Source organism: Gorilla gorilla, chromosome 12 (assembly GCF_029281585.2).
Source record: "Gorilla gorilla gorilla isolate KB3781 chromosome 12, NHGRI_mGorGor1-v2.1_pri, whole genome shotgun sequence".
Taxonomy (NCBI): Eukaryota; Metazoa; Chordata; class Mammalia; order Primates; family Hominidae; genus Gorilla; species Gorilla gorilla.
In genome coordinates, this window is record NC_073236.2 from 37,162,927 (window position 1) to 37,189,623 (window position 26,697).

General features: G+C 42.1%; 2 protein-coding genes across 3 annotated transcripts in view; one reads left to right on the forward strand and one right to left on the reverse strand.

Annotated features, from left to right (window-relative positions):
- Positions 1-1,312: 1,312 nt before the first annotated feature.
- Positions 1,313-19,593, reverse strand: TXNDC9 (thioredoxin domain containing 9). Its single transcript, XM_019020791.3, has 5 exons — positions 18,560-19,593; positions 15,348-15,568; positions 9,878-9,996; positions 4,297-4,551; positions 1,313-2,142 (listed from the first exon to the last, which is right to left on the reverse strand). The coding sequence occupies exons 2-5, from the start codon at positions 15,534-15,536 to the stop codon at positions 2,025-2,027; spliced, it is 681 nt and encodes a 226-aa protein (XP_018876336.1). The 5' UTR covers positions 15,537-15,568; positions 18,560-19,593; the 3' UTR covers positions 1,313-2,024.
- The window catches only part of EIF5B (eukaryotic translation initiation factor 5B), a 62,758-nt gene continuing 55,632 nt past the window's right edge, over positions 19,572-26,697 (forward strand). For both annotated transcript variants that reach the window (XM_004031497.5, XM_019020790.4), the window contains exon 1: positions 19,572-19,909. In XM_004031497.5, the coding sequence (XP_004031545.1) occupies positions 19,875-19,909 (35 nt within the window). In that variant the 5' untranslated portion in view covers positions 19,572-19,874. The remainder of the gene's footprint in view (positions 19,910-26,697) is intronic.

The window sequence follows — 26,697 nt, forward strand, 5'->3', positions numbered from 1 at the left end:
TAGAGACAGGGTCTCACTATGTTGCCGAGGCTGGTCTTGTAATCCTGGCTTCAAGTGGTCCTCCCGCCTCCGCATCCCAAAGTGCTGGTATTACAGGCATGAGCCACCACACCTGGCCACTCTATTGTTTCTGACAATGCTCTGGGGCACAAGTCGCTGCAGTTTAATCCAGTGAAATTCAGGCCCCTGTAGAGTATCTTTGAGGCTTGTTTTAACCCTAGGACTAATAACAGCTGCCTCTATTTTTTTGAGACAGGGTCTCACTCCGCCACCCAGGCTCGGGTGGAGTCGTGTGATCTTGGCTCACTACAACCTCTGCTTCTTGCGTTCAAGCGATTCCCATGACTCAGCCTCCTGAATAGCTGGAATTACAGGCACGTGCCATGATGCCTGGCTAATTTTTAAACTTTTAGTAGAGACAGGGTTTCAGCATGTTGGCCAGGCTGGTCTTGAACTCCTAACCTCAAGTGATCTGCCCGCCTTGGCCTCCCCAAGTGCTGGGATTACAGGTGTGAGCCACCGTGCCAGGCTCTTTCTGTTGAGCTTGTTGGCATTCCCTTTTGCTTGTTGCCATCAGGGAGCTGTCAATACGCTCTTAATTGCTCCCCTCCCCAGATCCAACGTATTTGGTGGCACCCTTACACTTCAACATCTTCCCTCATTCTATTCTAGTCAGTCCCTTTATTAAATATTTTTAGTAGAGACGGGGTTTCACCAAGTTAGCGAGAATGGTCTTGATCTCTTGACCTTGTGATCCACCCACCTCGGCCTCCCAAAGTGCTGGGATTATAGGCGTGAGCCACCGTGCCCGGCCCAGAGCTGTTTTTATGACTTGCCATTTCCACTGGACAGAACCTCTGTTCTGCTGCTCCAGAGCTAGGGGTGGGGACAGTGGCCTGCTTTTCTAGGAGTTATAACTCACAGTCTACAAGGGGGAAAGGGGTGATATAACTCCTGGTCTCCTCCAAGTGCATCTCCTTGCATGGAACCTTCACTCTACGTACGAGTAAAGAGCCTTCATCCTATGAGTAAGCTGGGGTAAAAGCAACTAAGGCCCAGTATTCTCAGTCTGATATTCCTGAGTTAGAGCTTCTGTGCTGTAAGTGGGGACTAGGTGGAGGAAGGAGTGCCAAACCTCTTGGCTACTCTTGCTTGCAAAAGGGCTTCTGCAACACAGAGCTTCAGGGAATGAGGCATGCTAATAATCTACTCTTCCAGAGGAGCAACTGTAGTCCAGGATTGGGAACTGGAGAGAGGGAATGGGGTCATGGCTCCAATGCCACAGACTCCCTATTCTAAAAGATTAGAAGACTTTCTTGAAAAAATGTTTTTATTGGATGTATGCTTTTATGACAATTTCCACATAAACTTCCAGTTACAGGTATTTTATTGAGCAGAGACAGTGAAGTTCCTTATGTTGTTATTTCAAAAGTGTTTCCTGGTTTCTTTTTAATGAATGTCTTAAAATACAAGCAATCAGGACCCTTTAAATAAGGCAGTATGTTCACAAATCAAAATAGCTTTCTGCTGGCATCAGTTGATTCAACATCAACATGCAGTGTCCAGAATAAATAAGCAGTTCTTTAATGGTTATTTAAATATATTCCAGAAGAGTGTTTATAATTCATTTACAAGTGCAGTATTGCGCTAGTAAATGTTACTTGACCTCTTGTATAAATAATGCCGATTAAGAATTAGTCCTGGAATAGTTTTTGAATTTCTAACTCTGTAGATCTAAAACACAATTGTAAATGGTATAAAGATGTAAGAATCATATTGTGATAAAGTCAATCTCAAAAATAGAGAATCCAGACCCTTCCCAGATAATTCAGGAACTGAGTTTTCCTCAACTTAAACATGATGGCCACACAGAAAACAGTAGACGCTTTTCGATGTGATACAACTGTATAAAACTTGAGAATATGAGTATTTAGGTGACCAATGTATAGACATTAATAGAATTTTAAAAACACATTTAAATCTGAAGCAGAAAAAAAAGACAATTTACAAAGAATTATTGAGCTCTAATCATCATCAGAGTCTGAATCATATTTCTTTCCTCGGATAGTTTTCTTTTCCAGCTTTGTGAAGTTTGTTCCAAATTTCTTTTGGTTCTGAAATGGTGGCTCCATTAAATTTCCACTTAAAAAAAAAAAAAAGCATTTTATTCTTTATGATTTAGTACTAGTACACTAAACTGCACTAAAATCTATCTTTGTTTTCTTCCTGTAACATAGAATAAAATTTCTTTAAAATGCTGGTGTCAGGGAAGAGGTATAATGCTTATATTGATATTGATGTTTAATAGCCTTAAACCTTATTGTATACTACTGAATGTTTTAGATCAATTTTATTTTCCTTTCTTTTTGAGACAGGGTCTCACTCTGTGGCCCAGGCTGATGTGCAGTGGTGTGATCACAGCTCACTGCAACCTCCAGTTCCTGGGCTCAAGCGATCCTCCCACCTCAGCCTCCCGAGTAGCTTGGACTACAGGCGTGTGCCACCATGCTCGGTTAATTTTTACATTTTTTGTAGTGATGACATCTCACTACATTGCCCAGGCTGGTCTTGAACTCTTAGGCTCAAGCGATCCTCCTACTTTGGCATCCCAAAGTGCTGGGATTATAGGTATGAGCCACTGCACCAGACCTATTTTCCTTTTTATCATTAATTATGGATTAACATTTGGTTAACACAGTGCTCAGCTGTCACCGGAAATGAGAGAAACCATCACACACCTCCTGATATGATGCATCACTTCCATAATATGCCCGTCAAAAATCGATAATCTGAACCTAATCTTGAGGAAATATAAGACAAACCCAAACTGGGAGATGTTCTCCAAAATAAACAGTTTGTACTCTTCAAAAACGTCAGTCTTAAGAACCAAAGAATAACAATGGTAACTAAAGACGTAATAACTAAATGTGCTGCATTTTTGGTATGAAGGACAATTATTGGGACAATGAGAAAACTTGAAATAAGAGCGGTAAATTACACAATAATTCCTGTTTTAATAATTGTACTGTCGCTACGTAAGAAAATGTTCTTGTTCTTAGAAAATATATATGGAAGTCTTTAGGAGTAAAGGGACACTGTATTCACAACTTCCACTCAAATGGTTCCCAAAATACTTCATAGTATCTATAAAGACAATGATAAAACAAATATAAAATGTTTAAAATTGGGTAATATGGGCAAAGGGTCAATGAGGATTCTTTGTACTAGTCTGCAGGGGGTTGTTTCTACTAGTTTTTTGTAGAGACGAGGTCTCATCTCACTATATGTTGCCCAAATTGGTCTCAAACTCCTGGCCTCAACTGATTCTCCCACCTCAGCCTCTCAAAGTCTGTAATCTTCTGAGATTACACAAGTGCCCCACCCAGCTGCAATTTGTTTAAGGCTTAAAATTACTTCAAAACATATAACTTTATTTAATAAATATTAATATTTTATGTTAATATTAAGAAAATGAAACCAATTTCTACAACATAGGAATGATTTCGGCATGTCTAGGAGAGTCAGAGAAAAGACGGGAGGGAAATGGGGGAGAAAGAAAAATGTGAGAGAACCTTCTACTTCCTGAAAGGCACCATGACTCTGGAATGGTAATTGCACAATTTTACCTGTTACTTTTGCAAATCAAGAAAAGGCAAAAAAGACAAGATGATATGCTCTGATTTGTGGAATTAGATAAATTATTTGTTTGAAGAAGTGGACAAAGAAATGGAAGTTGGATTTTAGATTGTTTTCAAACTAAAACTGTTCTTCATAGCAAGCAATGTAAGCTAGGCATAGAAACCTTTTTCTATTAATCAGCCTCTATAAGTAAAACAGAAATATCCATGTTAAAAATCTAGTATTTTAAAATATAACTTTCTTTGCAAGAGTCTGCTTTTAATTTTTATTTTATCAAAGAGAATCACTTAAGTCAGAATCCATTTGAGCAATCTGGCTTAAATTGGGGAATAGTCAACACTGGATTGCCATTTTAAGTTTCCAGATTAATACAAAATTAGTGTCAATAGCATATGTTAAGCTGAAAACTTTTATAGTCAGGAGTACGGTGAGACTCAGTTTTACCTATTAAATCAGTTTAATCTGTAAATCTGATTTTGCTGTAAAATCACGCTAATATTACACACTTCAAAAAACATGGTTTTCCTTTGAGAAACTTTCTACATCTCAGCCAAAATGCCTTAATTTCATAAAATAAATGTTACAATACAAAAATCTTTTGTAAAAATATCAACTATATATGAATTAAAATCAATCTCTTCTTTTGTTAAAAGTTACCTGTAATTAAGAATGTCAGAAGAACCGAGCCTCCATTCTAAAGTTTCTGTGGTGAAGTCATCTGTATTTCCTAGGTCAGTAAACCCAACAACATAATCTTGTGTTTTCCCATCTTTTAGCAGTGCTAGTGTGGGAATGACTTTGATACGCAGTCTCTCACAAAGGAAAGGTGCTTTTTCCACATTCAGCTTCAAAAATTTGGTCTCGAGGTGTTTCTTGGACAATATTGCCAGATGTCTGTCTAGTATTTTACACCTGTAAGTGACCACACATAGAAAATTATAAGCTAAAACCACAGATCGCTTTTTTCAAAATAAATATCATCAAGGGAAATCTAATTATGTAGTTTTTCTGTTGACTCTCATAACATGGCAGCCAACTTAAACTTGTGTCAGATGACCTCACTTCCAGATCAGAGGTTAGCTGCCTGATTACGAGATGGGAAAACAGCCTATAAGATTCTAGAAAGTCAGATTTGCATTAATGATATTCTTTTAAAATATTAAATATATGCTTTAAGTCATAAAGGAAGTTGTCCTATCTCCTACACAGGAAACTTGAAGAGTAACAAACTGAAACTTGACAAAACTCGGAAGAGACTTACAAGAATCAGAAATGCACACATGGTGCCATATTTGGAAGTCATGAAGAAGAACTGAACAGCATTACCGAGGAAAAACTTCTTACTCCTAAATATGCAATGCTGTCAGTAAGAAGCACATTAAGGCTAAGGGTTACTAATAATATTTAAATAAATGTGGCCATTATGCTTCTAGGGAATTAAAAAATACCAGTAGTAACTTTTTTATTTTTTATTTTTTTGGAGGTGGAGTATTGCCCTGTCCCCCAGGCTGGAGTGCAGTGGCACGAGCTCGGCTCACTGCAAGCTCCGCCTCCCTGGTTCATGCCATTTTCCTGCCTCAGCCTCCCAAGTAGCTGGGACTACAGGCGCCTGCCACCATGCCCGGCTAATTTTTTGTATTTTTAGTAGAGACAGGGTTTCACCGTGTTAGCCAGGATGGTCTTGATCTCCTGACCTTGTGATCCACCTGCCTCGGCCTCCCAAAGTGCTAGGATTACAAGCGTGAGCCACTGCACCCGGCCTACCAGTAGTAACTTTTATTAAGCCATCTTCCAATGAAGACGGAAACAGAAGTGAGATTTTCTTGGCCAGGTGCGGTGGCTCACGTCTGTAATCTTGGCACTTTGGGACACTGAGGCAGGCGGATCACTTGAAGTCAGTAGTTTGAGACCAGCTTAGCCAATACAGTGAAACCCTGTCTCTACTAAAAATACAAAAATTAGCTGGGTGTGGTGGTGCATGCCTGTAGTCCCAGCTACTTGGGAGGCTGAGGCAGGAGAATCACTTGAACCTGGGAGGTGGAGGCTGCACTGAGCCGAAACTGTGCCGTTGTACTCCAACCTGGGCAACATAGTGAGACTCCATCTCAACAAACAAACAAAAAACAAACAAAAAAAGTGACATCTTCTTTACATTAAAATGTATTTTCTGGCCTGATGCAGTGGCTCACGCCTGTAATCCCAACACTTTGGGAGGCTGAGGCGGGCAGATCACTTGAGGCCAAGAGTTCAAGACCAGCCTGGTCAATATGGTGAAACCCCATCTCTACTAAAAATACAAAAACTAGCTGGGCGTCATGATGGGCACCTGAAACCCCAGCTACACAGGAGGCTGAGGCACGAGAATCACTTGAACCTGGGAGGTGGGGGTTACAGTGAGCTAAGATTATACCACTGCACTCCAGGCTAGGCGACAGAGTGAGACTCTGTCTCAAAAAATTCATTTTCGACTGGCCAATTCACGAGTGTTTCTAAAACAGACTGTTGTAACAATCTTTTAGACTGGTGGTTCTTAACCCCAGGTGTTCATTATGATCAACTTTTATTTATTTATCTTTTTTGAGTTGGACTCTCACTCTGTCACCCAGGCTGGAGTGCAGTGGCGCGATCTCGGCTCACTGTAATCTCTGCCTCCTGGGTTCAATCGATTCTCCTGCCTCAGCCTCCCGAGTAGCTGGGATTACAGGCACCTGCCACCACGCCTGGCTAATTTTTGTATTTTTAGTAGCGATGGGGTTTCACCATGTTGACTAGGCTGGTCTTGAACTGCTGACCTCAAGCAATCCACCTGCCTCAGCCTCCCAAAGTGCTGGGATTAGAGGTGTGAGCTACCACACCCAGCCTGCCGTCAACTTTTAAAATATCCAGATGAATCAAAATTCTCTGGCAGTGGAGTTGGGAAACATACAGCTGTTCTTATGCTCAAATACAGCTTGAGAACTACCTCTAGATGACTCACACACAAAATACTTCATGGTTATTTTTACCAGTAAGCTTTTTGTGCACTTGATGTAGTTTTTCCTGAACTAAGTTTGGCTCTAACATAAGTTATGTGTAACCTTGGTGCCTCATCACTTTTTCCCTGGATATGTTTTTTCATATGTCACTCATGTAGTTCAGTAACGAGATTTCAGTGAAAAATGGTAAGAGAGAACAAATTAATAAATGGTTTTCAAATAAAGCTCAAAACAAATGATAAATCAACCTTTGTATGAGAAATATGTTCCTGAAAATTTGTAAATAAATCAACTCCATACTTTAACTGCAGTAAGGAACGTATTTTTTTTTTGAGATGGAGTCTCGCTCTGTCGCCCAGGCTAGAGTGCAGTGGCACGACCTCTGCTCACTGCAACCTCCACCTCCTGGGTTCAAGCAATTCTCCTGTCTCAGCCTCCTAAGAAGCTAGGATCACAGGCACCCGCACCATTGCCTGGCTAATTTTAATTTGTATTTAAGGAGCAAGACAGAGTCTTGCTCTGTTGCCAGGCTGGAATGCAGTGGCACGATCTCAGCTCAATGCAACCTCCGCCTCCCAGGTTCAAGCAATTCCCCTGCCTCAGCCTTCTGCGCAACTGGAACTACAGGCACGCGCCACCATGCCCGGCTAACTTTTTGTATTTTAGTAGAGATGGGTTTTCACCATGTTGGCCAGGATGGCCTCGATCTCCTGACCTCATGATCCACCTGCCTCGGCCTCCCGAAGTACTGGGATTACAGGCATGAGCCATGGCGCCCAACCCGTCAATCAATTTTTAAAAATCCAAAACAACAGTCATGGTATAAATAGCTATAGGCCTTTACGTATGTTTAAAAATAACTAAAAGGGCATAATTAGATTGTTTATAACACAAAGGATAAAAGCTTGAGGTGATGGATATTCCATTTACCCTGATGTGATTATTAAACATTGCATGCCTGTGTTAAAATATCTCATGTACCCCATATTTACCTACTACTACGCACAAAAGTTAAAAATTAAAAAAACAGCAATAGGCTTAAAACATGGGTTCCAATCTCTCTCTTTTTTTATCATTTAGTATCTGAGTGATACTAGGTGAGTCAATTTCTCCAACTCTTGGTTTCCATACATGAAATACAGGAATAATAATAAGTGCCTCTGAAGATTATTGTGAATGTTCTAGGGATAATATACATGAAAGCATCCTGCCTACTATGTGCTAGGAGCTTTGCTAATATATAAAGTTAACTGGATGATTTTGATTTTTCAGTTCTGTTTGAAGTTGAGTACTCCTGGTGATGCACTGTTTATACACCATCAAATGTATTTATTGACCACCTACTATGTGTCAGGCAGTTGCTTTAGGGCTATGATCCCAGACAACAGTAGGTCACAATACAGGCAAATGCGCTGCCTCTACAAAACAAACAATCTAGTTGGGAAAGACATAGAAAAAACAAGTGAGGCCGGGTGCCGTGGCTCATACTTGTAATCCCAACACTTTGGGAGGCCAAGGTGGGTGGTTCCCCTGAGGTCAAGAGTTTGAGACCAGCCTGGCCAATCTGGAGAAACCCTGTCTCTACTAAAAAGACAAAAGTTAGCCGGGTGTAGTGGTGGGTGCCTGTAGCCCTGGCTACTCGGGAGGCTGAGGCAGGAGAATCACTTGAACCCGGGAGGTGGAGGTTGGAGTGAGCCAAGATCCTGCCATTGCACTCTAGCCTGGGTGACAGTGTAAGACTCTGTCTCAAAAACAGAAAAAAACAAAACAAAAAAAACAAGTGGACAAATAATATTTTACATACTAGTATATTTATATATCACCTCATCATATTTGTCAGAGGTTGGCAACTTGAGGAATGTGTGCCAATGCGAGATGGTTGTGTACCACAAGGACAGAGGTTTCTCTGATACCTTTCTACCTGCCTAATCCCTTCTCTCACTGTTCCTCACAAGGGATTTCACCATCTCAATATTTTGTTTCATTTTTATTCTCTTAGTCAATGAATACCAGGCAATCAATTCTTGAAAGGTGTTAACCGACAACGAAGCTGTTGGGTTGTGAGATCAAGACAAAGGGGCAAGAAGGCCACAGAAATGAGAAAGACAGCAGGGCTGAAACCACAGTGAGTGCCAGAGACTCTAGAGCACAGTGCTTGTCTGTCCCGGGTAGGCAGGTGCCAGTCAGCAGATGACTGCCATTATAGTTCCAGCTATGCTATTAGCAAGTTTTCTGATTTTTTAAAGAAAAATTCTAAATGTGGATATTTTCAAAAGGAGTTATCTCTCGATTTTTAAGTGTTGGCAACTAATCAAATCTGTGCACAAAAAACCACAAAGGCTTGGGTCCTTTGGTTTAAGATATGACCTCTTCTGAGGAGGTATTAACATTTTATAAGAGATCTGCTTCCTTAGAGAAATTTGGAGACCTAGGGTGGTCTAAGAAAAATCACTTCTCCTTCTAGCCAAGACTGGCAGTCCCAACTCTGCTCTGGTGAAAGGTTTGGCCAAGCCACCGTCTCCCCACTACAGTTGCTAGGAGGAACTGAAGGAACACTGACTCTCAACAGCTGTTGCCCGTTCCCAATATCATGGCTATATCACAATACTAGAGGGAAATAATTACTGTCATGGTGATAAGAATTTTAAGTGTACATTTCTAAGATGTTTTTAGTTAGCTAGCGAAAATACAATTCAAAAATATAAGCCATTTATATGGGAATATTGACTTTCAGTAATATTCATTTATACTTTTGCATGTAACTGTTCTTTAAGTTACTCTTTAAAATAACAATTAACTTTTTTTTTTTCTTTTTTTTGAGATGGAGTCTCACTCTATCGCTCGAGCTGAAGTGCAGTGTCGCGATCTCCGCTCACTGCAACCTCTGTCTCCTGGGTTCAAGCAATTCTGCCACCTCAGCCTCCCCAGTAGCTGAGACTACAGGTATCTGCCACCACACCCGGCTAATTTTGTAGTTTTAGTAGAGGCAGGGTTTCGCCTTGTTGGCCAGGCTGGTCTTGAACTCCTGACCTCAAGTGATCCACCCCCCCACTTGGCCTCCCAAAGTGCTGAGATTGCAGGCTTGAGTCACGGGGCCCCTGCCCGCTTAACTTAATACTAAATAACATATGAGAGAGTACAATGAAACAACTTAGGAAGTTTTTTCTTTTAGTTTTCTTCATTTCTCTAGTAAGCCAGTATATCTCCAGCCAAACAATTCACTGTGTTTTTTTAAAAAAAGTCACAGATGGAAACAAAGTTACCTGAATGTGGAGTCTCTGTAGAAATGGCAAACCACATTTTCACTCTCCTTGACTTCTTGAAAAAAGTCTCTTTCACTAGGGATTTCTCTGTATTCCCCATGTCCTTTAGAAAGCCATTCCTAATTTGGAGAGGCAAAACATTACACATGTGAGATATCTCTTTCAGAACCACTTGACATTTTAAGTGTCCAAATCACCATCGTATTTTGTAATGAAGTCAATTTAAAAAAAAAGTTTTTTTTGTTTTTGTTTTTGTTTTTGTGTTTTTTTTTTTTTGAGACGGAGTCTTGCTCTGTCACCAGGCTGGAGGGCAGTGGCGCGATCTTGGCTCACTGCAACCTCCGCCTCCTGGATTCAAGCAATTCTCCTGCTTCAGCCTCCCGAGTAGCTGGGACTACAGGCGGGCACCAGTATGTCCAGCTACTTTTTGTATTTTTAGCAGAGATGGGTTTTCACCATGTTGGCCAGGATGGTCTCGATCTCTTGACCTTGTGATCCGCCTCCCTCGGCTTCCCAAAGTGCTGGGATTATAGGTGTGAGCCACCGCGCCTGGCCCAAAAGTGTTATTATTATTATTTTTTTTTTGAGAACGGGTCTTGCTAAAGTTGCCAAGGATGGAGTATGGTGGCATGATCATAGCTCACTGCAGCCTCAAACCTCCTGGGCTCAAGAAATCCTCCTACATCAGTCTCCCAAGGAGTTGGGACCACTGGCGCATGCCACACCATGCCTGGCACTTTTTTTTTTTTGGTAGAGACGGGGTTTTACTATATTGCCCAGGCTGGTGTCAAACTCCTCAGTTCAAGCAATCCTCCCACCTTGTCCTCCAAAAGTGCTTGGGTTATAGGCATGAGCCAGTGTGCCTGGCTGAAGTCAAAGAAAAATGAATTTCTTTTAGCAATTTACTTTCCTGTTTCTACTGTCAATGCAAAACTAGTCTACGGACAATGAACGTCTCCACAGCATGGCCTGGGTTCAAGACAATTACCTGTCTTTGTAGCTTAAAACATCTATTTTCTCAGAACTTTCAAAATAAAAATTTAGACTTGAGAGACTCAGAATGTAAATATCCACTTAACTCTATCCATGTACTCTTAAACTACTAAAACCAGAAGCATTTGATCCAAGTTACTACAAGTCTTTTAAAAATAATGCTCATGAGGCTGGGTGCAGTGGCTGATGCCTGTAATCCCAGCACCTTGGGAGGCTGAGGCGGCTAGATCACCTGAGGTCAGGAGTTCCAGATTAGCCTGGCCAACATGGTGAAACCCCATCTCTACTTAAAAAAAAAAAATACAAGAAATTACCTAGCTGTGGTGGTAGGCGCCTGTAATCCCAGCTACTTGGGAGGCTGAGGCAGGAGAATTGCTTGAACCCAGGAGACAGAGGTTGCAGTGAGCTGAGATCACGCCACTGCCTGGGCAACAGAGTGAGACTCTATTTCAAAAATAAATAAAAATAAAAATAATGCTTATGAGATAAACCCAATTCGTCTTGGGGAGAAAAGGAGGATACTGCAGCTCTGAAGCTCAAGAGCCCTGTCTGCTTTTGATAACCACTTTATAAATGTTTAAAAAGTCTCTATACCTGCACTAATTGTTAGAAAGGTCATCTCACACTGAACTGCAATATATCCATAATTCTGGTCTGTGGATTCCAGCTTGGACAAAGATTAAAGTTTTAATCTCTTTCCCACGTGGGCCCTTCAAACATCACATATTGCCTAAGTTTTCCCTTCTCCACACTGAACACTTCCAGTTCCTTCTAACTGTTCTCATATGAAAAGATTTCTAGAGTTCCTACTCTTCCAGGATATCAACTAAACACACTCTAATTCACCAATGTCTTCTTAAAATGTGACAGAGGTCTGAATCCAGCCTCCAGAAGGGGTCCAACCAAAGAGCCAGGAGGGCCATCTCCCTTCCTCCTCTGGACGTCAGTGAACATGGCCCAGACTATATTGATGACTGCGGTGTCAAAATCACATCCATTTACATCGAGCTGACACTTGCAGGAGACCCTGATATTTTCTTATGTGAAATTTCTACACACAGTTTAACTCTCAAATACAATTCCCTAATGACATATGACGTTTCATGACTGCTTTCACAACTTACCAATGATATGTGCCCTTAAAAAGTATCTGTTAGGCTGGGCGCAGTGGCTCACACCTGTAATCTCAGCACTTTCGGAGGCTGAGGCAGGTGGATCACTTGAGGACAGGAGTTTGAGAACAGCCTGGGCAACACGGCGAAACCCTGTCTCTACAAAAAATATGAAAATTAGCCAGGTGTGTTGGCACACACCTGTAATCCCAGCTCCTTGGGGGCTGAGGCACAATAATTGCTTGAACTCCGAAGGCGGAGGTTGCAGTGAGCCAAGATCACACCACTGCACTCCAGCCTCGGTGACAGAGCAAGACCCTGTCTCAAAAAAAAAAGTATTTGTCTTTTAAAAAGCTGCTATTTCTAGGCCGGGCGCAGTGGCTCACGCCTGTAATACTAGCACTTTGGGAGGCTGAGGTGGGCAGATCACCTGAGGTCAGGAGTTCAAGACCAGCCTGGCCAACATGGCGAAACCCCACCTCTACTAAAAATACAAAAATTAGCCGGGCATGGTGGCAGGCGTCTGTAATCCCAGCTACTTGGGAGGCTAAGGCAGAAGAATCGCTTGATCCTGGGAGGTGGAGGTTGCAGTGAGCCGAGATTGTGCCACTGCACTCCAGCCGGGGCAACAGAGCAAGACTCTATCTCAAAAAAAAAAAAAAAAGCTGCTATTTCTTTTCATTATTTATTCTCAGGTATTTAACCAAGAGGCTGAAGACCCGAACCTGTCCTGGCTCCTTTGAGGGAGGATGTGCCCATTCCAAACCTCTACCAATGCTCAGGGCCTCTCCTGACACATTCACTACACCCCTGTGCTCTTAGCATAGCCCCTTTTGGACAGCATGTGCTCCTAAGGTATCTGCAGAACAGAATCAAGCAGGATGGGCCTACCTGAGGCATGGCAGCTGGGCAGCACCTGGCTGTCAGTGGCTGTCACCCAAGCCTCTGCTTAACTCCTATTTCTTACCTTATCCCTCTATTCTGCTCCCTACCTAAGTGTGCCAGCTGTAGTTAACAGTAGGAGGGTGCTTGGCTGACAGAAGAATATAGATTCACCTAGGCCTATTAAGTGCCGAGTGTAAGTCAATGCATACAATGATCTCCCCCAATACCCTCGTGGATCAGAAAATCAACATTACTGTATAATCTAATTACTGTATAATCTCTTATAAAAAGAATATCTATACAAATCACTAGGTTTCTTGCCTATTTCCAGAAAATATTTTAATAAAAGACCTACTAAAATGCAGTGAAAGTTCTAAAATAAGACCCTCTGAATTACTCGATGGCAAATTCATTTTAAATTGATTTATACGTTAATAATAAAAAAGGCTTATAGCCAGTCTGCCTTAGTTGGTTTTAATTATATTCAGACCACTGTTTTGAACTGCCAAAAAGTTCCTTTAAGACATTATTTAATGTATGTTCATCACTGTAAATCAGGTGAATTCAGTCTCTGCAAAAATATCCTAGTTACAAATAATTATTTTTAGTTGCATATTAGCAATTAGTACTTAAATGTGACTATGAAATATGAGTTTGTGGCAGAACCTAAACATATATTACCTTAAATTCCAATAATCCGTCCTTTGCATACTAATTATCAGCCCTATACTATGAAAAGGAGCCAATTGGGCCTGGTGTGGGGTGGCTCACACCTGTAATCCTAGCACTTTGGGAGGCCGAGGCAGGCGGATCATTTGAGGTCAGAGTTCGAGACCAGCCTGACCAACATGATGAAACCCCATCTCTACTAAAATACAAAAATCAGCTGGGCATGGTGGCAGGCACCTGTAATCCCAGCTACTTGAGAGGTCAAGGCAGGATGGGCAACAGAGTGAGACTCCCTCTCAAAAAAAAAAAAAAAAAAAAGAAAAAGAAAAAGAAAAGCAGCCTATTTTCTAAAATAGGGTAGGGTACAGGTAAAAGCCATATAACGTACTCTATTTTAGAAAACTCAAAATATAAAAATTTGGACTCACTTATAAAAGATTATTTCCTTTTGTAGTAACTCTTCTAAACATGAGGGTGTAAACACATCAAAGTGATGCTACAGCAATACAAACAAAACTCCTTCTCTTTTTTTGTGGGGGAACTGGGTCTCACTCTATCATCCAGGCTGGAGTGCAGTAGCACAATCTCGACTCACAGCAACCTCCACCTCCCGGGTTCAACAGATTCTCCTGCCTCAGCCTCCTGAGTAGCTGGGACTACAGGTGTGCACCACCACACCTGGCTAATTTTTGTATTTTTTGTAGAGACAGGGTTTCACCATGTTGGCCAGGCTGGTCTTGAACTCCCGACCTCAGGTTGTCCGCTCACCTTGGACTCCCAAAGTGTTGGGATTACAGACGTGAACCACCATGCCCGGTCAAAACTCCCTATTTCTTCAGAAAAGTTAAGCCTCATGTTTAAGTCACAGTCAACTGAAAAGGAACCAGAGTTGGTAATAAAGTATTTCCATGTAACCCAATGGAAAAAATGTTTTAAACAAAATTCAATTTGGCCAGGTGCGGTAGCTCACGCTTGTAATCCCATCACTTTGGCAGGCTGAGGTGGGCGGATCACTTGAGGTCAGAAGTTCAAGGACAGCCTAGCCAACATGGCGAAACCCCATCTCTACTAAAAATACAAAACTTAGCCAGGCGTGGTGGTGCGCGCCTGTAGTCCCAGCTACTCGGGTGGCTGAGGCAGAATAATTGCTTGAACCCGGTAAGCGGAGGTTGCAGTGAGTTGAGATGACACCACTGTACTCCAGCCAGGGTGTCACAGCGAGACTCCATCTCAAAAAGAAGAAAAAAAAATTTCAATTTACAGAATTTAATCCATTGGTTTCAATCAGAGTTTACAACTCTGCGTTTATTCTACACAAACATTCTAAGAGGCAACAACGATAGAGCTGTGGCCACCTTTGTTACAAAGCATGCATTCTTTTGAATATGCCACATAATTATTTCATTGGAAATGCCTGAAATAAATTTTTCAACATAAATTGACTTAATTGCTCTTATCTCATCTGTCTTATCTCGTTTGCTTTGAAAATAGCTAAATCGGCTTCAATATTACCTGAAATGGAAACCAATGACTCCCTAGCCCTCCATTCAACCAAACAAATCCAAGCTCAGAAAAACGATCTTGGGCAGATCTTTCTTTTACTCGACTGTGGATTAATATAGAGATTGGGCTAATTTTGAATGTCTTTAAAACATATTTTTTTCTGGGCAAATTTTTAACAGTAATAGGTATTCTGAATTCCAAAAACCCTAAACACAAAGAACGAAATGTAACTACTACAGCACATGTATATATAAGTTGTTAGGCGCATACTGTTATAGCAATTTCAGAAAGCAGGGCAGAGAGGTTACTTGTTTCTGCTGTTGAGCTTTCCTTAGTGCCTGGAGTCTCTTTTCTTTAAGGCGTTCCAATTCATCCTCATCCATCTGATCCAGTTTTTGAATTTCAGAATCCAAATGTTCTTCCACCAGTTTGGTAGTCTGAAGCAGCTGATGCTCCAGGACTTTGGAAAACATGTCAACAGATGCATCAGCTTCCATTCTTCCAAATGGTACAGAGTTCAGCCTGGGTGCTGGGGAGAAGATTTACAAAATACATTTTAAAAAATGCAAACAATAAGCAAGCTTTTCTCTACCATTTTCAAAAATTCTGGCAAGTGTATAATGTGTACTCTATGGAGTATTCTAACGACATCCAAGCACTTGATGCTGGGCTTAACAATTTTTATGTGTTTTTAAATTTAATTCTCAGTAGGTTCTAGTCACATCACTCAAAAACTACTTATAGCAAATTTAGGGTGCTTCTGATTTAGCATATGTTTTACTATACTAAAGCCAAGACAAGTTTTTAAGACCATCACCAAACCACAGAGAAATGAGTTGTGAAGTTATACCTAGTGATATATACTGACAATCAGTGTTCTTTACCAATGGGAAAGAGAAATCAGAAACAACTGCGAACAATAGGAAGGTATATCTACTGAGGTTTTACACATAAATATATATATATTAAACTTTACTTAAACACAGAGTACAGTTGAGCAAAACACAGATTTTTTTCATGGCTGCTGCCCAAATGAGTTTCATTTAACTCCTAAGACGTCTCATTACCATTTATGTAAAGAAGAGTGCCTGGTGTTCCCTGAGCATTAATGTCCATTCCTGTTCTCCCATTACCTAACAAAAAAGTCTATGAGGTCACAAAAATTAATACTGGTTTCCATTTACTGACAGTGTTAACTTTGATGTAAAACACTCCAAATACTTTTCTAAATTTTGCGTTTTTTTCCATCATCACTCCTCTGTGTAAAATCAGAGTTTCAAAATAGAACTAATTCAGATTAGAAAGGAAGACCTATCTCAATTAGTCATGCATCACTTAACAATGGGAATATACTCTAGGCTGGGTGCTATGGCTCACGCCCGTAATCCCAGCACTTTGGGAGGCCAAGGTGGGCAGATCACTTGAGTTCAGGTGTTTGAGACCAGCCTGGGAAACATGATGGAACCCTGTCTCTACTAAAAATAGAAAAACTGGCCAGGCCCAGTGGTGTGTGCCTGTAGTCCCCGCTACTAGGGAGGCTGAAGTGGGAGGAGGATACCTTGAGCCCAGGAGGCAGAGGTTGCAGTGGGCTGAGAACGCACCACTTGCACCCCACCCTGGGCGACAGAGCCAGACCCTGTCTCAAAAACCAAAAACCAAAAACCCACAAAACAATGAGAATACATTCTGAGAAATGCATCATTAGGTGATTCTGATATTGTTTCAAACATTACAGACTATTTACACAAACCCAGATGGTACAGCCTGCTACACACCTAGGCTATACCATACAGCCTATTACTCCTAGGCTACAAATCTGTACAGCATGTTACTGTACTGAATACTGCAGACAACTGTAACATAATGGCATTTGTGTATCTAAACATAGAAAAGGTATGATAAATACAGTATTATAATCTCATAAAACTGAAATGTCCTTACATGGCACATGACTATATATTTTAAAAGAAATGGAGTATTTTGTACTAGCAATTAGTACAAAATTTTACTTTTTTTTTGAGACGGAGTCTCGCTCTGTCGCCCAGGCTGGAGTGCAGTGGCGCATCTCCGCTCACTGCTAGCTCCGCCTCCTGGGTTCAAGCCATTCTCCTGCCTCAGCCTCCCGAGTAGCCGGGACTACAGGCGCCCGCCACCACGCCCGGCTAATTTCTTTTTGTATTTTTAGTAGAGACGGGGTTTCACCGTGTTAGCCAGGATGGCTACGATCTCCTGACCTCGTGATCCGCCCGCCTCGGCCTCCCGAAGTGCTGAGATTACAGGCGCGAGCCAGCCGCGCCCGGCCAAAATTTTACTTCTTTTAAAAGAAATGGAGTATTTTGTACGATAAATTTTATACCAACAATTAGAGGGCAAGTTTATGTGTATCTCAGGGTTATTACTGCAGAAATGATTTATAATTTGCCTATCAAAGCAGGAAGCTGTTGCATATCAATAAACTATGATACATTTGCAAATAATACTGAAGCACCCCAAACTTCACAACAAACTGTGAATTCATTCACTCAGCTTCTGACACAGATTCTGACCCACACAGGCCCTCTATAAACGTTGAGCTGAAGAGAAATATTCTTGCAAACTTCAATTCTGATTCCTTTTTCTTTACAGGAAAAGCATTTGAAAAGCATACTTGATTTCATCTTTGTATCTCCATAGAACACAGCAGGTACTCAATAAACATGTATTTAACGTTGAATGAACACGTGCCTAACTTCTGTTCAAATTACTACACTGTTAAGTTTCAAAAGTGAGTCTAAAAAAACAAATTGTAAGCTCCTCGTGAGTGCTATAAAATTGGAAAGGTGCTGTATTTCAAACACAGCAAAGATTTCCACGCTCCCTACCGCCCAAGAAAAATGTCAGTAGGACTGTGACCCTCAGTGAGGGGGTTGGAAGGAGAAGATAATAAGATACTGAATTGCACGTTGGAAGCTGTGCTCCAGGGATAAGCACAGAGAATGCTTACCCTGGAACTTTATAGAATGAGCCCAGAATTTAATTATGGGATAACTGGAAAAAGATGCGATTAAGAAGAGCTATTCTGGGTGTAGGTGTTGGTGGTCAGAGCATTGAGAACGGGGTAAAGAGACGATGCAACCCCTCGTTAGCTTTTCATTCTTCAAACCACAGCCTGATTCTTCCTTTTTACAGCTCCGCTGGAAGGGTGGGACGGGACACAGCGCGTCCTCAAATTCCCTAGTCATTTCCTGGACACCCTTACAGGTATGCGCCAAAACAATCAAGGGGCCTGGTCCTTAACTGAACCCCAGGTACCTCCCCAATGGCAAGCCGGCCACTCCCTGCGCCCGGGGAAACAGAGGAAAGCACAGTCCCGGTGGCCCCAACTTCGACGCCTCCTGGTGCGCTTGCGCAAGAGCCTCTGCCAGGACACCGACACCGGTGCTGGGGCCGCGCCCCTCCTCCGCTCCGGATGTGGAGCAGCAGAATGTTCACCAGCACCCGGACGTGGTGGTCGGATTTTTCTCACTACCCTCTGCCTCACCTGAGCTCTCGGTGACGCCTGAGAAGTGAAAGAGCAGCAGTTTCAAAAGACACGTCCACTCCGGCTTTTGCCTTGCAGTAGCTGCCGGCGGCTGCAAACGGGCCGTCACATCCGCCTCCTTATTGGCTGCGAACCTCGCGCGATATCACCTTGGACGCCAGAGGAAGGGGCGGGCGGTCGGGTGGCGAACAGTTCTGCGCGTGCGCCTCCCGCCAGCAGCCCGGAACCCAAGGTGTCCGACCCTTGCTTTCCTCCGGGTACGCGGCCGAACTGGAAGGCCGCAAAGCATTGTGGGAGTTGCAGTTTCTTAGTGCGCAGGCTGTCGTGGCCGGACTTTCTCAGGGGTGTGCTTCAGTATTCACGGTCCAGTGCGCCAGACTGGAAATGAGACGGCTGTGCTCTCGCTCAGCCGTGACGCTTGAACTGCGTTTCCATTCTGTTAGTGTTGAATGAACATTTTTCTTTTTTTTGTTTTCTTTCGTTAACATTTTTCCTAAAGTCGAGGCATAAACATATACAGCACAATTAACTTTTGCATAGTTAAAACCCAAAATATCACCGGCCAGATCCAGATATAGAACATTTTCCACCACCCCTGTAGGTTCCCTCTTGACTCTTCTAAACACAGGAATTTTTAGAACTCGCCCTCGCTTTGAGGGTGAAGATGAAGACCTATGTTAGGGAATTGATCGGCTGTGTCCTGTTCTATGTTTTATTCAGTGACTGTACATAATGCATAATGCATGGATGTTACTGAGAGGTTCCTCTTTTGTCCTGGATTTATCTCTCTCGCAAACCCCAGAGGACTCTATTGGTTCGTTGTGGTTCTTTACTGAACTTCGTGCGGCTGAGAATACAAAGATATAAAGGGAAGCCCAAAGCCCACTCCTGAACCGAAGCGTGCGTTCCCCGTTGGGAGAGGGGTGAGGTGGGGAAATTGACAGCTTCATTGTCCACCTCCGGGTTCTAGAACGTGGAAAACCCGCGGGTGTCGGCTCGTGGCGGACGCTTGAGGGCAGGGGGCGCTCGGGCTCCTGCCTGGCCGGCCGGTCAACCGGAGACGCTCTACCCGAAGCGCAGCTCTCGATAAGCCGCGCCCTGCGTCCTCACGCCGAGGCGGCTGGGCGATGCGCTTGCGCACTGAGAACTCACACCATATGTGCCCTGTTCCAGTGCGCGGGTCTGTGGAGAGCCGGGTGCGAGCGGCGGCAGCACGGGGGAAAAGAGCTGAACGGAGACCAAAGTCAGCCGGGAGACAGTGGGTCTGTGAGAGACCGAATAGAGGGGCTGGGGCCACGAGCGCCATTGACAAGCAATGGGGAAGAAACAGAAAAACAAGAGCGAAGACAGGTAGATAGGGGTTGGGTCCGTATGGCGGCGGCCGCCGTGGCTCAGTGGAGTGTGCGGGTCTCGCCGGGCGCGGGGTCGGACCGGGGTCTGGGCTCGCGACGAGCTTCGCGGGGTACTAGGCCTGGGCCCAGAGTGTGCGGAGCGGGCCCAAGCCCCCGGGCCGGGTGGGCACGTAGGGCCTCGACGGCGGGCGGGTCCTCCCAGTCGAGCCTCGCTCCCCCGGCTACCCCTTCCCCGGCCTGAGGAGCGGGGTAGTCATTTGAGGGTTCCTGGTCGCGCGGGGAGGGTAAGGCGGCTTCGCCAGCGTGGCCCAGGCCAGTGTGAGTTTTTTTCCGCGCTACTCTTGGCGAGGGTGGGGAAGTTCTTTTTATGCCTCTTGTACCTGTGAGTACTTGGGAGGGAAGGGAGCTTGAATGTGATGTACGGCCGTGTTTCTCTACTCGCGGTTTCAGGTACGTTAGAGTTATGGGGAGGTGTTTAGCAGTTCGCTGTCTCTCAACTTAATCTGATTTGGATAAAGTTTTCATTTATTTAAGGGCTGACTGTCCAGCCCTCATGCTTTTCGCTTTCCTTCTTCCGGCCTGTTTTTTGGTCGTTTCTTTGCTCTCTAGCCTTCCCCTAAGAAAGGAAGGGAAGAAGAAGAAACCAACCAACCGGGGTCGCTCCTTTCTAACCACCTGAAATGCTTTGGGGAGGGAGGATAAGGGTATATGCGAGTTACTTACCTAGAGATTTTTGAGACATTTCTGTGTGTCACATTCAATTGAGTTCTGTTACTCATGATGGAAAGAGTTGACTTCCTGGGAGTGAACAACAACTGTTACATTACACGTTCGTACACTACCTACCAAACTTAAATACGAGGCGGAGAGTAAGGTAAATTAAAAAAACTAGTGCTAGTTCATCAGTCTGACTCAAAACCGATATGTTGTCTTGAAGTTAAAATAAGTTTACTAATTATAAATTGGAAGCCTGGATCGTTTTCTCGCCTAGCGTTTGACTAGCTTATGAGTAGAATTAAAAGACAACAAAGATAGTCTTGTATTTCAGTTTTAGGTCTATTGGAGGAAGTTAATTGGTTTGGAGAATTGAATTATTGTTAAACCAGATGAATGAGAAAAAATAAGGATTATGGGTGATGTAGGGGAACGCAAATTTCTGTACTTTTGACAGGAATTTTTGATGTATAGAGTACTTTTTTCCTTGCCAGAGAAATGTTCAGCTGTCTCTAGAAAATAGAGAACTGAGTATAATGAACCTTTATGTATTAACTACCTGCCTTCAACCATTGTTAGCACATGACCTACTTGGTTTCATCCCACCTATATATATATACAAATATATATATATACTTTTTTTTTTTTTTTTTGAGACGGAGTTTCCCTCTTGTTGCCCAGACAACAAGAAACTCAGGGCAATGGCGCGATCTCGGATCACTGCAACCTCCACCTCCCCGGTTCAAGCGATTCTCCTGCCTCAGCCTCCGAGTAGCTAGGATTACAGGCATGCACCACCACATCCGTCTAGTTGTGTATTTTTAGTAGAGACGGGGTTACTCCATGTTGGTCAGGCTGGTCTCGAACTCCCGACCTCAGGTGATCTGCCCGCCTCGGCCTCCCAAAGTGCTGGGATTACAGACGTGATCCATCGCCCCTGGCCCCCACCTACTAGATATTTTAAAGCAAATCTTAGTAGCTTTTCATCTGTAAATCCACCAAGTATATCTGTAAGAAATATTAACAGTGATTCTTAAACATTAGCAAATATTCAGTCAGTTTGCTGATTTCCCTGATTGCCTTATTACAATTTTTTTTTCAATTCGTTCGTTTGGTTTAGGATTACACAAATGTGTTCTTTAGATTAAAATTACATATATATGTGTTTTTGTTTTGTTTTGTTTTTTGGAGATGGAGGGGCAGTCTCACTATGTTGCCCAGTCAGGTCTTGAACTCCTAGCCAGTGATCCTCCCACCTCAGCCTCCCTAGTAGCTAGGACTACAGGCGCGATCCGGCTTATATGTTTCCCTACTTAGACACTTTTTACTTTCCAGGCTCTTTCACAATAGAAAAAAGCCATTGGGAGACAAGATGTTTATTCTTGTCTGTGTCTTTTTAGGGAAAAGTGGGTGTCTTATTGATTTATAAAGATTTTCAGGGATGCTGTAAAGTTTAAATTGCACACTAAACCCTGTTGTTAAATGATTGGTTTGGTAGTGTAGAAAAAATGCTGTTTTTTTTTCCCCTCTCAACCTAATCTGTGTGTTGTTGTTGTTGTTGTTTTGGTTTGTTTGTTTTTGGCTCATGTTGAAGGGAAAGTGGTGGCAATATAATTTTAAAACATTTATTTTCTCATATACCAATATATGAAGTTGATACATTTTGTGAGTGTGTGTGTGTATAAATGCTTCATGGACTCCTTTTTATTAATGGCCTTCAGATTGTGTGTAAGAAATCCTGAGCTTTAGCAGAGTTCCCTTTGACCGGAACTGCTTGGGTTTTTATTTTGGTCTTCCACATGAGATATTGGGAGATGGGGAATGGGAAGTTCCACTGCTTTGTGAGTCAGCTTTTTACCTTTATTTTAATATTTCTTTCCTTTCTTCAGGGATATTTTGAATATTTGTAAATGGGACAAAAACACAGACTGGAAAGAAAATCTAGAGGGAGAAAGTCCAATTTTAGGATTAGTATTCTTGTTTGTGTAAAATGAGATAGAGATCCGGTTTTATTCTCCTGGGTGAAGGTCCACACTTTAAAGATTTTACTGTCATTCCACCTCCCCTCCTTGGCTATGTCAGGCATGTTTCTTGCAAGGTGTGAACTGGGTGAGAAATGCACAACTGCTTATTTAGTTATCAAGAGAAGGCATGGAGCCACTTATCAGTTCTTGGACAGAACATACAATAATCACTGTCCTTAATTCTTATATTTAATTAATCCTTATTTTAACTTCTTAGCCACTCAGTATTCATTTAAAATTAGATTTTAACTTACCTAATTTTATTTGTACAGCATGTGTCAGTGATCAAGATATTTATTCTTGTCTGTGTATTTTTAGAATTCTAGAATTTTGCTTAAAGACCAAGTTCTAGAATTCTGTTCCAGTTTGTGAAAAATCTTCTTTTTTTTTTTTTTTTTTTTTTTTTTGAGATGGAGTCTTGCTCTGTCACCCCGGGTGGAGTACAGTGGCGCGATCTCCGCTCACTGCAACCTCCGCCTCCTGGGCTCAAGCGATTCTCCTGCCTCAGCCTCCCAAGTAGCTGGGATGACAGGCGCCCAACACCATGCCTGGCTAATTTTTGTGTTTTTAGTAGGGACAGGGTTTCACCATGTTGGCTGCCTGGTTTCAAACTCCTGACCTCAAGTGATCCTCCCACCCTGGCCTCCCAAAGGCCTGGAATTACAGGTGTGATTCACTACGCTCAGCCCCAGTTTGTGTAATTCTAAGAATGAGATTTTGATGTGGTGTTTGTTCAGCAAGTTTTCCTGACCTTTTTCAGTTGACTCGGGAAACTTGTTGAGACAAAGGCTAGGATTCAATATCCACATATCAAACAAATATAATACAGATAGCCTAGGTTTAATAAAGGAATTCGTTTCTTACTTGCATATATTTGAATGAAACTCTTGTCTGCATAAATTACATCAAAAAAAGATGCATAATCAGAATTCTTTTGGTCTAGCCTGTTCCTATCCTGACGCTTTAGGAAGTGGTAGGGGAAGAAGTCCTAGTTTGCTATAAATTAATAAGAAAACAGGTTATAGATTTTTGTTGATAGTAACCTCTCTAGCCTTCCATGCTGTCCCTGTGGGGAGCTCATTCAGCTACTTTTAATGTTACTTGCTCATTTGTTGTGCTTTATTTATGCTTCTAAGTTTATTCCAGTATTGCAGTTGATCTATAAGGTGGGCAGAGTGTTGTTTTACCAAGGAACTGAGTGTCAGTGGTTAGGTTAGAATAGCAATTCTCAAACTCTGGTCCTAGACTCCTTTACACTCTTAAATTCCTAAGGAACACAAAAGGCTTTTGTGTATGTGGGTTATATCTACCAGTTACAGGTATTACAAACTAAAACTGAAAAGTTCTTCAAATATTTAATTTAAAAATAAAAATAAACTTAACATTATTATACATAACATTATTAAATAACCATATTTTCAAAAATAGAAGAGCTAAGCGTTTTTGCAAACATCTTCACTATTATATGACTTAATGGAAGATAGATCCTCACATTTGCTTATGCATTTGATCTGCAGCATCATCACACATCATTTAGCTTCTGAAAAACTCCCCTGTACAGTTGTGAGAAAATGAGAATGAAAAAGGCTAGTATCCTCTTAGTATTATTTTGAAAATAGTTTTGACCCCCTAAAATAGTTTAGATTCCCTAAAGAGATCTTGGGAATGAATTTGAGGACTGCTGGCCTAGGGATTTCTAAACTAGATTTAGGCATTTGTGAGACATTTCTCAAGCTGTTTGACCATCATTCATGTATGTCTTACAGGTGCTGAGAATGCTTGAGAATCACTTAAAGGCAACTGAAGACATCTGTGGGCATGTTAATGTTCTTGATATTTTAACAATTTGAGATTTTTCCTTTTTTTTTTTTTAAATGTAATACTTGCCAAGGTAAATATCAGTTGAGATTGATTTCAATTGGGAGTCCATTAAGTTTATAGATTATTTGTGACACTTGACATCTTTATGGTGTTGAATCATTCCATTCAAGAAATATATTGAGATTTAAGCACTTGAGTGCCAGATATTTTTCTGGATGCTAGAAATATATTTGTGAACAAATAAGTAATATGATTTGCCTCTCCATTTAGTTGGTTAATTTAATTCTATAACAGTAAAATATTATTATTTTCTTCATTTTAATCTTTAGGATTTGGCTTTTTCCCATGTATCTCAGAATTTTTGTTGCTGTTAATGTAATCATTCCTCCCCCTCCTTTTTTTTGGGTAAATCGTAAGCTTTTTGTCTCCTTTTCTCCTTCCTTTCTGTTGAGAGACGGAATCTCACTCTGTCACCCAGGCTAGAGTGCAATGGTGTGATCATCGCTCCCTGTAACCTTGAACTCATGGACTCAAGCAGTCCTCCCTCCTCAGCCTCCCCAGTAGCTAGGACTGCAGGCGTACACCACTGTACTCAGCTAATTTTTAAAAATTAGTTGAAGAGAAGATTTATTTCCCTATTGAAAGGTTCTGGCACCGTTGTCAGATCATTAGATGCTAGATATATGGATTTATTTCTGGACTTTAAGTTTTATTTCTTTGGTCTGTATGTCTGTGTCAGTGTTGCCACCACAGTTTGTTGTTGTTGTTGTTGTTGTTGTTTTTGTTTCTGGTTTTTTTTTTTTTTTGAGACGAAGTCTCACTCTGTCACCCAGGCTGGAGTACAATGGTGTGATCTCTGCTCACTGCAACCTCTGTCTCCTGGGTTCAAGGGATTCTTCTGCCTCAGCCTCCGGAGTAGCTGGGATTTTAGGTGTGCGCCACCAGGCCCGGCTAATATTTGTGTTTCTAGTAGAGACAGGGTCTCACCATGTTGGCCAGGCTGGTCTCAAACTCTTGACCTCAAATGATCCACCTGCTTCAACTTCCCAAAGTACTGGGATTATAGATGTGAGCCACTGCGTCCAGCCGGCACCACAGTTTTGATTACTGTGGTGTGAATTTCCTTAGATGAAAAATTTCAAACACATACACAAGTAGAATAATCTAATGAACAAACATGTGTCCATCACCCAGGTTCAAATTCATTCATAAATCTCATTTCATATGTATTCTGCCCCCTCCTTTCTTTTCTCCATTATCTTGATACAACCTCAGACATTTGTAAATATTTCAAGAAATTATATAATGTATTATAAGAAACATTTATATCTTAAATATAAATTTTTAGAAGCGGTACATTTCATTCATTTGGAAAATTCACATACAATGGAATCCTTGTCTGTGTTGTCAGATAAATGAAATGTCATTGTACTTTTTCAGAGGCATTTAAACTAGCGTTTCAATTTATTGCTTCAGAAAATTCCATTTGGAAGTTTTATGATCAAAAGTACAGTAATTATTATAGTGTTAGACGTGTTTTTTTATTAAACTGCTGTGTTGAAACGGGTTAGCCTTGCCTGTTGTATGAGAGTTGTGATTGCCACTCCAGAATAGGACTTTTTCCTTATTTATTAGTGCCTATTTGAAACGTCTAACATGCGACTGGGCATGGTGGTGGCTCGTGCCTGTAATTGCAGAACTTTGGGAGGCCATGGCTGGTGGATCAGTTGAATGTAGGAGTTGGAGACCAGCCTGGCCAACATAGCAAAACCCCGTCTCTACTAAAAATACAAAAAATTAGCCAGGTGTGGTGGTGCATGCCTATAATCCCAGCTACTTGGGAGGCTGAGGCATAAGAATTGCTTGAACCCGGGAGGTGGAGGTTGCAGTGAGCCAGGATTGCACCACTGCGCTCCAGCCTGGGCAATGGAGTGAGACTGTCTCAAAAAAAAAAAAAAAAATGGAATGTCTAACATGCCTTTCTGGTTGCCACTTGTAGAACATAGGTAGGTGGGCGGGGTGCGGTGGCTCATGTCTGTAATCCCAGCACTTTGGGAGGCTGAAGCAGAAGGATTGCTTGAGGCCAGGAGTTTAAGACCAGCCTGTGCAACGTGGGGAGACCCCGTCTCTACCCCCTAAAAAAAAATAGCTGAGTGTGGTGGTGTGTGCCTGTGGTCGCAGCTACTCAGGAGGCTGAGGTGGGAGGATTGCTGGAGCCTTGGGAGGT